The following is an 11874-nucleotide window of genomic DNA, read 5'->3' on the forward strand; positions in this document are numbered from 1 at the left end:
ACTCAGTTTCCAGCAGCAGCATCACTGTGGCTGAATTCCCATATTTCTCTGGGCCCGTTTCCCCATATGTAAAATGGGGCTAAAGATCCCTGCTCTCCAGAAGGTACAGGACAATCCCATAAACCTCAGAATAAACAAGGAAATAAAGATACTTGTTGTGTACGTCTGGTGGGCCCCAGAGCACCTTGTTACTGTTGGGAGTGCAGGATTGGGGGGCGGGTAGTTTGGTTTGGAACACAGAGATGCATGGACTCTTTGTGCTTCCTGATTCTTATTTTTCCTGGAGGGGTGGGCCCTGGCAGCATCCCTGAGCCCCATAACTCTCCCCAGGACTCTTCTCCCTCTGCCCTTCCTGTGCCCCAGGTCAGGACAGGAGAGAGAGGTGGGGGAGGGTCTTTGACTCCTTTGAGGGAAGCAAGCTGTTGAATAGGGCCACTCATGACCTGACCCCACCACCGTGCGTGGGCAGTACTGGAGCCCAGGGGAGGCCTGGTGCCTGACCTGGTACCCTCCGGACCAACAAGCAAGGGCTGGCCTTCCACAGTTTCCTTCTATCCTCCAGAACCCTCTAGGACCTCTGCTCCGATCTTCCCAGAACTAGGCTGGCTTTGTCACCCAGTGATCAGTCAGTCCAGGTTATGAGGGTCCTTGGCCTCCCTTCCTGTGCATAGAAACAAGGACACCCAGTGATCCCTAAAAAAAGTACACACAGAGGGGCTTGGCTCCTTCAACAGAGACAGATACTCTGCTTGCCTCACACTGTGTATTCCAGCGATCGTGTGCGCACACTCACACAGGCACACCCCTCCCTGTTTCTCCCAGTGTTATTCTCTCAAACGTTCCTTCACACCCACCCTAGCCACGGACCTCACCCCTCTACACAGCCTGGTCCCCCTCCTCTCAGGCCTATCTCAGCTGGGTTCAGTCCTCTGTTAGGACAGGGGCTAAGTCTCCCATAATGCCCCCTGGCTTCCAGGGATCCCCGATACTTGGGACAACTTTGAGTCAGGGATGGGTGGGGGGCACAGTTCCGGGGACAGACAGGGCAAGATCCTGTTCTCACACACACCCTTTCAGCTCAAGAGGCCTGACTCCCCTTGAAGGGCTAGAGGCCTTAGGGGGAGGGTGGGCTGGGCCCAAGTCCTTTTCATCTGCCTGATCCTTCCCTCCAACCCCAGGTCCTGGCAATGGGGGAAGTGTCCCTTTCAGTGGTGCCCCTGCCCACAGAACTCAACCTGGGCATCCTGTGCTCTGTTTTGGGGTTACTTCGGAGGGTCAGGGATACTGGAGGGGTGGGGATTTGGAATGCTGCAGCCTTCACGGCCTGGCCACCCTTCCTCCCCAAGTCTGGCTTCTCCTTCCTCTGTCTCACTTCCCTTGGGGAAGAGGAAACAAATGAGTGGTGAGGGGAGCTCTGTGGATGTTGTAAAATGAGGCAACTGTTGTCACCCCAAGGATGGGGCCAGGAGGAAGTGGAAGTTTAACAGGTGCCTAATTACAACTCCCACTGGCCACCCTGCGCCACTCTTGGGATAGGGAAGAGCTTGGGTGAGTGCTGGCTAATGCCTGGGTAGGCTACCCTGTCACATCGCTAATTAGGGTTCCTGGGGCTCCTCCCCAAGGCAGGGACCAGGCCCTCTCCCTCCCATAGAAATAACTCCAGCTGCTCCTCGGCCAGCCACTCATTGCACCTTCCCGCCACCCCAGGCAGCGTCTGGGCCCTCAGCTCCCCCTCCCTCTACCCATCCCCTCACACCTGCCACCACCATCCCACAGCCACGGACCCAGGGATAGCCAGCCCAGGAGGAGGAAACACCGAGCCTAGAGACATGGGAGTTCGAGGAGCCTTCCACCTTCTGCTCGTGTGCCTGAGCCCAGGTATGGGGCTGGGCAGTGGGCAGGGAAAGGGCAGTGAGGAGCTCAATGAAGGGCCGCGAAGGTGATCTGAGATGCCCCGGCAGGGCACTACACACCCTTGCCTGCTGTCACCCTGGTTTGGATAATTACTCAAGGGGCCTCTCCCCAGGAGAACCTGAGCCTGAAGTTCTGTGCCATGTGTCAATGGGTGGGGAGGCTTTTGAGTGCATCCGCACTGTGTCCCTGAGCCCCAGGGGCTCCCACGTGTGCAGGTGCCCTGTGTGCACAGGCCTGTGAATTGGAGGACAGGGCTTGCCCAGAGTTACCTGTGGGATTGGAGGTGGGGTAGGAGAGGGTCAGGTGAGCAGCAAAGCTAGGTGGGGGCTGAGGAGGAGCCTGGGAAGGATCAAGTCTGCGCACTATTTCCAGTGTGGGCCCTCCCCTTGCCAGGCCAGAGCCAAGGGGCAGGGTTGTTGCTTTCTCGAAAGGGCAAGGGATCTGGGTTAGGGTGAGTCTGAGTGGATGGTTCCATCTTGGCCAGTGAGAGCTCAGGCCTGAGACCCCCACATTAGGCCCCTGGTGCTGTGAGAGGACCAGGGAAACGCCGCTCCAGGATGAGGCCGGAGGCGGGTGGGGGTGGCTACTCCCAGATGCCCCTCACCCCACTGGAGCACTCCTTGAGGGCAGGGCTCAGGTGTGGATATTGTGGCTGCCTGCCCGGGTTGGGGCAAGTCCCAAAAAGGGCCATATTGTGTGGGCCTCGCTGGAAATGGCTCTGAGTCCCTTTGGGGTCTGAACTTTGGGTGAGGAGGCATGGAGGAAGAGTGCCTGGGAAGGGGGAGCATGTTCAGCTTGTGTGTGTGTGTGTGTGTGTGTGTGTGTGTGTGTATGTGTGCGTGCGCGCGCGGGCAAGTGTGTGTGATTTCTGGCAGAATGCCAGCAACACTCCCTCTGTCTGGGAGCCCAGCTGGCAGAGCTGGTGGACAAAGCCTTCTCGGGGAGCTCTGGCTGTGCTGTGGGGGACCTGGGACATCTCCATACTTGTGGCAAGTGTCTATGCGTGCGTGAGAACAGGCTCAGCGCTGCGTATTTATGCACCAATGTCCTCTGGTGGGAGCTGTCTCCTCCCCTCCCTTCCCTTTCTCCCTCTCCTCCAGAGGTAGGCTTAGGAGCTCTGGGAGCAGCTGAACATTTCAGAAAGGATTTATGAGCTGAGAGGACACACTACCAGTGAGGTGACCGCTCACAGAAGGATCTCCTCCCCAGTTCAACCACCAGTGCTTTCTTCTCAGGGAAGACAATTAGTCCCCACTGTCCTCTTTCTCAGGGAGCTCACTGTGACTCTCCCCGGTCCCTCTCTTCTGCCTGAGTCTCTCCACACAGCTCTCTCTTCCACACTGACCTTCTTCCCTCTACCAGCCTCTCTCTTCTATCACGTTCCCTGGAAGTACTTCCTCAGTGCCAGAGCAAGAGGAATCCAGGCAAGACAGCAGGAAGAACTTCCCAAGTAGAGTGAGCAGGTGGAGAAAGGCTGGACGCTTTGGGAGCAAGTTGAGAAATTTCTAAGCAGACAGAAGAGCTGGGGTGAGGCTCCATGGCTGGGGACAACTAAAGAACTCAGCCTGGTGCAGGTGGAGGCTCCTTTCTTTCAGCCCTAGTCCTTCCTCCCCAAGCGTCTCTCTCTGAAGCCTTTCCCTCCAGCCAGAGTGCTCTCTGTTGTGTTGCATCCAGCTGCCCTTCCCTAGGGTGGAGTTGCTGCTCTTCCTCTGGGTTTTGGCTCATCCCGGGCTTGCCCTGTGCCACCCCAAGACCTGGCAGATGGCATCAGGATCCTTATCTCAGGAATGAGCATGTGTTCTCCTGGCCTGGGGCTAGAGGAAGCAGCACTAGGTCCTGTTAGAGCCTGAGCTGCCAGCCTGCCTGCTCTGGGTCACTGTGGAGCCTAGTTGGGTTAGGGCGTGGCTGATGTCCAGCCCGGATCAAGTTCAGTGATCTCTGGTGTAGGGGATGCTGGAGGGGCCCCTGCTGGTCTGTCTAGAGCTAAGCCAAACCTGCTGGGCAGGGCTTCTGCCTGTACTTCCGGTCTTGAATGAAGGCACACGGCACACTATGGAAGTGTGCAGTAGGTGTGTCTTTTGGAGTAACATGCATTTGTGTTTGTGTGCAGATGTGCGTCTGTATGGATCTGACAGTGTGTGTGTGCAGGAAGGTGGGTCTGCACAGGTATGTCTCTGCATTTTTGAAGTCTTGTGTCTATGCATCCACTTGTTTGGCAATGACAGCGTATACTTGTGTGAATGTGGTCCCAGAAGAGAATCAGAGAAGGGCAGAGTAGAATGAGTTGGTGAGACTCGGGGCTGGAACTCCCAGCGACTTGCTGACTGTCCGCAAAGAATGCAGCAGAAGAGCGAGCCGGGCAAGGCGAGGGGGCCTAGAATCGAGGGCTGCAGGAAAAGGGAAGGCAGAGCCCTGCGTGCCAAGGGTGGGGCCACGGGCACACCCCCTTCAGCTCCCTCTGTTTGTCCAACCGGTTGGGTCTAGTGCTTGCCTGGAGCTTTAGGGTAGGCAGGGAGAGGAGTTCAGTCCTGATCTTCAGGATCCTGGCTCTTCACTCGCTGTCCACCAAGGAAGCCCACAGAGGCTGATGCTGTCCGGAAGGGTGTGTGGCAATGCCCAGTGGCTGGGGAGCTCGCTGACTCAGTGGGGCACTGAGCAGTGTGGGGAGGGACCCTGGATGGGAGACAGAATGTGGGGGTGGCTGTGCCTGAGCCACGCGATCACACAAGAGGAAGGACACACAGTCCACATTGCCACATGTATTCACATAAGACCACCACTCACTATCACACAGAAACATGGCCACGCTCCTGGTCACAGCTGCCCACTGTCACACACAGGCAGACACTATCCCTCAGACCATGGACACTGTCATAGGTATAGACCGCCACATGTAGGCATGCAGACCCACACTGTCATACACAGATACGCACACAGTCCCACATGCATGCTATACACAGATGCACCCAGACTTTTGTCCCTCAGGCTGGAAAGGGACTCCAGAGGCCGCTGTGTCCAGCCTCCTGCCTCCAGATATGAACACCTCACTTGGCCCAGGCAGACTCTTCTATCAGGGAGTTTAACAACTCTGTGTGCTCCATATGCCTTCAGACACACACACACACACACGCGCGCGCGTACACTGACACCATCAAGTAAATACATAAGTAGGTACCCTACCTGGTCATGTGCATGCATATCTTTATAGCACACATAAGCAGCCACAACTACTCATAAGCACACAATGTATATATGTACATATTCCTGCATGCATACACACGATCGTGTATACATACATGCACACATAACAGCTATATACACACAAACAGTATTCAGATGTAATCCTACATAATCATAAAATATATACATGTGCGTACAAGCATGCACAGATACTACCAAATGAATATACATAAATACAAAAATATGCTCTCATGCATACCCCAATTCATATGTGCACACGTACTCAGAGTAACCCCTCCTCCCTGTGGAAGCCCCCCTTGAGCTCCAGGTTGCAGCTGACAGGGAATGGTGGAGAGAGAGGCTGGGGCTGACTACCTGAGTCCTGGTTCTGCCCCCTCACCCTACCTGCCCTGCCCTTCCCCCAGCACTGCTGTCTGCTGTGCGGATCAATGGGGATGGCCAGGAGACCCTGTACCTGGCGGAAGGTGATAATGTGAAGCTGGGCTGCCCCTACGTCCTGGACCCTGAGGACTATGGTCCCAATGGGCTGGACATCGAGTGGAAGCAGGTCCACCCAGACCCGTCAAATCAGGACAACGTGGTGAGTGCTAGGCACTGGGTTCCCCTTACCCTACACTGCAGGGTGTTTTCCTGTTGGGCAGCCAACTTCTTGAGAGGAGAAAGGGCAGATAAGGAAACCAAGACTTTGAACTTGCCCCAAGGCCTCACAGGGAGTAGGCAGTAGGGAGGGGAACTCTGCTAGCCAGTCTACCACCTTCTCCCATTCCAAGGGGAAGAGGCAGAATGGTCCCTGTCCTCCACAAGTTCCCAGTCCGACCTTACACTTTCCAGAGTGCTTGATCTCATTGGATCTTAACATATTCTGTAGGTGGTCACTGGGTCAGGCCTTGTCATTCTCATTTTCCAGCTGAGAAATCTGAGTCTCAGAACAGTTCAGTGACTTGCCCAGAGCAGTCAACCCACATGGCCCTCCTTGGCTTTGCCTGCCTCACTGCCTGTTTGCCTCTCTTCTTCCCAGTTCCTTAGGTACCAGGACAAGAGGATCAACCACGGCAGCCTCCCCCATCTGCAGCAGAGGGTGAACTTTGCAGCCTCAGACCCCAGCCAGTATGATGCCTCCATCAACCTCCTAAACCTGCAGGTATCCGACACAGCCACCTATGAGTGCCAGGTGAAGAAGACCACCACGGCCTCTCGGAAAGTCATCATCACTGTTCAAGGTGTGGCCACCCTCCTCTGGGCTCCCCTTCCTCTGACTTCACAGCCAAGGTGACTCGGCCACCCTGAGCCTGGCTCTGCCTCTTGGCTGGGCCCTGGCTCCCATGTACCTGTTTCCCTGCAGCGCGGCCCGCAGTGCCCATGTGCTGGACGGAGGGCCACACGACCAAAGGCAATGATGTGGTGCTGAAGTGCTTTGCCAGTGCCGGCACCCAGCCCTTCTCCTACAAGTGGGCCAAGATCAGTGGGCACATCCGCCCTTACCGCGCCGGGTCCTACCACTTGCAGCACGGCTACCCCTCTGAGCACTCCTACCACGAATCTTTTCACAGCTCCATTGATCGAGGTGAGGGCCCTCCCACCAGGGGCCTAGGGGTGGGGCTGAGTGGAAGGAAGATCAGAGCCTCTGGGAGCCTCTGGGGTTTTCCTGGGTCATCAGTGGCACCAAGTCAAACCTGGAACCTCTGTGGGATACCCTTCCTCTGTCCCAGCAGTTGCTATTGAGGGAAGAGGAGGAGGCAAACATGGGTGTCAGTCAAGAGCAGTATGGTTAATTTGGGCAGAAAACAGTTTGAGATAGAGCTGGGCTCGAGTCCTGGCCAGGCCACTGCCTGAGTGCAAAACTCAGGCAAGTTGCTTAACATTTCCATGCCTTGGTTTCTTCATATATGAAAAGGGAATAACGCTACCTACCTTCCAGGGGCATGTGAAGATTAAATGAGATGAGGTGTGTAAAGCTCCTGGCTCATAGAGAAAAGCAGTATCAATCAAACAAAGAATATCAGAGCTAGAGAGGCTAGCTCTGTCCTCACGCTACAAATCAGGAGACCAAGGCGCAGAGAGGAGACATAATTACCCTAAGGTCACCGAGTGAATTACTGGTGTCTCTGTCCTGTTGCTGGGAGAGGGGCCCCTCCTTCTTGCCTCTCTGCCTCAGCAGGGGGAGGTGACTGACCTGGAGAGAGAAGTGGACGTGTGTGTGTGTGTGTGTGTGTGTGTGTGTGTGTGTGTGTGTGTGCGCGCGCGCCTTCAGGAGCATAAACCTTCCCTTCCTCCAGAGGGGGTGTCCCACGCCCCACCCACAGGAGCCCAGGCTGGGGTGGGAGCTCTCGGGAGACCATGCCCCCCCGCCTCACTAGAACCTCGGATCTCCTTTCGTCTCAGATCTGGGCAACGGGGACCTGGTGCTGCAGGACCTCTCCCGCAAGGATGACGGGCTGTATCAGTGCACAGTGGCCAACTTTGTGGGCTACAGTGTGTGCGTGGTGGAGGTGAAGGTCTCATGTAAGTACAGCGCCCCCTGGGGGAGGGTCGTGGCCGGGAGGCTCGGATTGGAGGCCCCGGGGCTATATTTTGGAGCCTTAGGTGGCTCTGCCTTCCTAATGCCATCAGCCCCCAGGTGGGAAGCCCTGGGAGGAACAAGCAGACTAGGCGGTTAATTTGCATCTCCCCGGATCTTCCTCATTGACTGTCTCAGGGCCCCGAGACGCCCTGGGCCCTCAGCCTCTTTCCGCAGACCCCTTGCCCTGGTGCCTCCTGCAGAAAAGCCTGACAGCCTTCACTTCTTTCCACAGACTCCTGGCGCACAGGCGTGATCATCGGCGCAGTGCTGGGCTCTCTGCTCATACTGGGCTGCCTGTTGCTGGGCATCTGGGGGCTCGTCTGCTGCTGCTGCAGGCGCTCCAGGGCTGGCGGCCCCTGCGGTGTCTTCGGCTACCGCAACTGCGGCGGGGTCAGCGGAGGGGCCTGCGACTTGGCTTGTGAGATCAGGTAAAACCTGATACACGCTGCATGCTGCTGTGCGGCCGGGGACCGGCGCCCTGCCCGTCCCCACCCCTGCCTGCCACCGGCCGGCTGGGACCCCCACCCCAACCCTGCCCGCCATCGCCACGGAGTGCTGGGACCGCAGCATGTCGACCTGCCACTCATCGCGTGGCTTTTCTGTCTCCCCCTCCCCACCCCAAGTCTTCACCTTGCTCCACTGCCCTCCACTTCCCTCCTGTCTCCACACCTCTGTCTTGTTTAGACTGTAAGCTCCTAGCGGGCAGGGCCTATGTTGTTTTTTTTTTCCCACCTTTTCCCTGTACTGCGAGAACTCTGGACATGCTTATTTAAGAAGAGTTAATTATAAGAAGAGTACTAGTAACTTATATTAGAAAAAACTAGAACTAAAAATAGAACAAGGCTAGCAGCGCTAATAACTGCAGTGCCCTGGGCCTGGAGGACAAGATGGAGAAGCTGGAGGGGCAGGAGGTGAGAAGACAGAGAGGGAGAAAGGGCGAGGTCTGGGTTAGTTAAAGAAAGAAAGATAGGGAATGTAGCTCCTTCCGGATCTCTGAAAACATCGGAAAGGGACTGGAGGGCACCTGGATGGGGCTGCCTGCCATGGGCGGTCCGGACAGGTGTGGACAAGCCCTGTCTGGAGGCGTGGGGAAGGTGGTCCCTGAGACCATTGCGGGGTCGCCGGCCCAGGAAGGGGCAGAGAGGAGAGCAGGTCGAGACCTAGGGAGAGAGGCGAAGGACAGGTGGAGGGAGGCGCGGGAGGCGAAAGATTGCCAAGAGCCCCCTGCTCTGCCCAGGCTGTGCCCACGCCGCGCCGCGGAGGAGCCCGCTCACCCGCCCGCCTGTTGTTTCCACAGAGACGACGCCGTGGCGCCCGGGTGCAAGGCTAGCGGGCGCGACAGCCAAGTCACCCACTTCCTGGGGTATTCGAAGCAGAAAGTCAGCAGCTCCCTGCGCCGCAAGTATGCGCCTCCGCCCTGTGACTGCCCCGAGGACTTGGCCCTGGCGCCCTGCACCTCTGTCGCTGCTGCCTCCCGCGAAGCGGGCCCCTCCCCGGTCTACGTCAAGGTCAAGAGCGCAGAACCGGCCGAAAGCACTCAGGGGCCGCTGCCTTCTCGCAAGGACGGCCTGGTGGTGTGAGCGCGCGCGCCGCGCCGGGCTGCGCCCCGGCGGGGAGGAGGGTGCGGGGGCTCTCTGCCCGCAGCTGGGGACAAGCTCGGCCGGCTCCGACCTCGCCCGCCCCAGGCCGCCTGGCGGCTGGGGACTGAAGGCATTTCACTCGGGAAGTGCGGGGAGGCAGAGCCTCCTCCCCGAAAGTGGGAGGGGGCGAGGGAGAGCAGAGAAAGACCATCCAGAGCCCTCCCTGCACCCCCGGGGCCCCGAGGCTCCGGGGCAGGGAGGGAGAAGGAAGCAGAGACAGTGTCCGAGAGAGGCTGGGGCCAGAGGCCGGGAGTCCACAGCCAAAGCAGCGGGCCCCTGGGGCCAGGTGGGATGGGAGTCTGGGCTGAATTGTCTGTTCGTGAGATCTGAGCTCCCAGGCAGCAGTATTAGCACAATAAATAAACTGTATAACTTGAGACCGAGGTGGCTGTGGTTCTGAGGAGGGTTGGCATGGGGTGGGGGTGGGAGGGGCTCCCTCAGGGATGGGAGAGATTGCTCCCTGTTGCCCACCTCATCTCTGCACCATCTCCTCGTTTCTCCTTAGATCCGAAGGTATCTGGGTTGGAAGGGACCATCTAATCCTCTTCACCATACAGATAGGGAAACTGAGACTCCTCAGGCTGGACTTTAAATCCAGAAACCTGCTTTTCTCTTTCATTCCGGAAGATCAGAATAGGGGAAACGGGGCTGGCAGGGATGACCTCTGAATATTCCCTGACCACGCTCAGCATGGTCCTTTCCTTATGGATCCAATCCTGACTTCTGTATCTCACCCAGATGCTTGCCTTCCTTCTCAGCAGCTAGGAAGGGTTGCAGGCGTACTCTCTGGGGTGCAAAGACTTTCAGGGTCGTCTAACCCAACATCTTTTTGTTGGGAAGGGGATTGCCATTTATTGGGTACCTACGGAATGCCAGGTACTTGCAGATATTTTGTTTTATTTAATTCCTACTTTCATCCTGTGAGGTTGTGCATTATCCCATTATACAGATAAACTGAGGCTCAAAGGGATTAGGTATTGTGATCAAGGTGACAAAGGTAGTAATTCAGGATTTGATCCAGGCTTGTTTGACTCCAGGAACATGAGACTATTTCTCTATTTGAATTTCTTCTACAACATTCCTGACAAAGAATCTTCCAGTCTCTTCTTGAGTACCTGCAGTGACTGCTCACTACCTCCCAAAGCAGTCCATTCCGCCTCTGACTGTCAGAGACATATTTCTTCTATGGAACCCAGTTTTTGCCTCCATATGGCTTTTATCCCTTAGTCCAAGTTCTACTCCCAGGGAGCCCACAAGCAGCACATCCCCAAGTCAGCCCTCTCTAGTGGACCAGGTCCATACAGGACGGCAGCCACAGGCACACAACTGGGAATGGTCCTGGTCTAGGGGCCGGGAGCCTTCTGAAGAGCCTAGTACTTCAAGTTCTCTCAGCTCTACTTGCCTCTGCCCAGAAACCTGCCTGTTGAGAGCCCAGGCTCTTCCTTCTCTCCTGGTCTCTTTTCTCTTGGAGGAGAAGCTGATTGTGCTTGGGAAGAGAAAGGAGAAATGATGGTGGGACAGAGGGAGCCAGGGACAACTACCCTGGGGATGAGGAGATGGAGACCTCCTTGGGGATGGGTGAGGGGATTCAACTGTGAGGGGAGCTGAGAACTCCAGGAACATCCATGTCATCATTTATTTGGTCACATTTATGAGCACCAATAAGGTGACTTAGGGGGTCACTGGGTGGCACAGACGATTAAGCTCTTGACTACTAACTGAAAGGCTGGTGCTTCGAACCTACCCAGAGGTGCCTTGGAAGAAAGACCTGGTGATCTGTTTCTGAAAAATCACTGCCTTGAAAACCCTGTGGAGCACAGTTCTACTCTGATACACATGAGGTCACCATGAATTGGAATTGACAGGAACTGTGTAGGTGTGTATGTTTAATAATGTGACTTGTTCCCAGAGCGTTAGATCTTCAGCAGGGCCCTGAGCCTGGCACACTTTTGCCCTCAGGCAGGAGACTGAATAGGATGACTTTGGGAGGGCCCTCTCTGACGAGCCTCCAGCTCTGCCTCCTGCCAGGTGGTGAGGAGCCAGGCAGCTAACTGGTGTACAGGTTGCATTGAGTGACACCGTCTTCCCCATTCCAGGAGCCAGGGAGCCATGCTCAGACCTACCCTTCACTTGAGGGGTGAGGACAGTGAGGCTCCGGAAAAGAAAAGCTCATTTAAAAAGCAGCAAGAGTGACTTCAGAGAGACTCTGGAGACGACTTCCTGTTAGGGTGATTCAACAAGGAAGCCAGGGAAGTTCCGAAATCCAAGGCTGGGATCAGTCATGGTCAGGGCACTTAGGTGACGAAGGAAGGAAGTTTCTGCTCCAACGTTGTGCTTCCGGGACGCTTTGATCTTTTTTGTTCATTACTCCAGCATGAAACCTTGTCCAATGTTGAAGGAGGACTCTTGGGGTAATAAATGTTTGACAGTTGGCTTTCAATGGGAAGAGAGGGGCAAGCCCTGATGGGCAGCATTGATCGATTTCCCTGATGTAAATACTCCCACCACGGCCAATTTCAGGCTACCAATGGGACGCCACTGGTGTGGAGCAGAAAGAAG

The 11874-nt window shown here is 56.1% G+C and overlaps 1 protein-coding gene across 1 annotated transcript; it reads left to right on the top strand.

Moving 5' to 3' along the window:
* Positions 1-1811: 1811 nt before the first annotated feature.
* On the top strand, positions 1812-9546 carry VSIG8 (V-set and immunoglobulin domain containing 8). The gene is made up of 7 exons (XM_004390207.2): positions 1812-1878; positions 5520-5695; positions 6134-6335; positions 6458-6679; positions 7498-7617; positions 7908-8103; positions 8973-9546. Exons 1-7 carry the CDS (start codon positions 1830-1832, stop codon positions 9253-9255), a joined length of 1248 nt encoding a protein of 415 aa, XP_004390264.1. The 5' UTR covers positions 1812-1829; the 3' UTR covers positions 9256-9546.
* The last annotated feature ends 2328 nt before the right edge of the window (positions 9547-11874 follow it).

This window comes from Trichechus manatus, unplaced genomic scaffold, assembly GCF_000243295.1.
Source record: "Trichechus manatus latirostris isolate Lorelei unplaced genomic scaffold, TriManLat1.0 scaffold00288, whole genome shotgun sequence".
In the NCBI taxonomy this organism is placed as follows: domain Eukaryota; kingdom Metazoa; phylum Chordata; class Mammalia; order Sirenia; family Trichechidae; genus Trichechus; species Trichechus manatus.

Excerpts from the sequence above, each read along its gene's own strand:
- VSIG8 (XM_004390207.2), top strand. The coding sequence starts at position 1,830 with ATGGGAGTTCGAGGAGCCTTCCACCTTCTGCTCGTGTGCCTGAGCCCA. Across the intron at positions 1,879-5,519 it reads GCTCGTGTGCCTGAGCCCAG|CACTGCTGTCTGCTGTGCGG; the intron begins GTATGGGGCTGG and ends CCCTTCCCCCAG. Across the intron at positions 7,618-7,907 it reads GGTGGAGGTGAAGGTCTCAT|ACTCCTGGCGCACAGGCGTG; the intron begins GTAAGTACAGCG and ends TTCTTTCCACAG.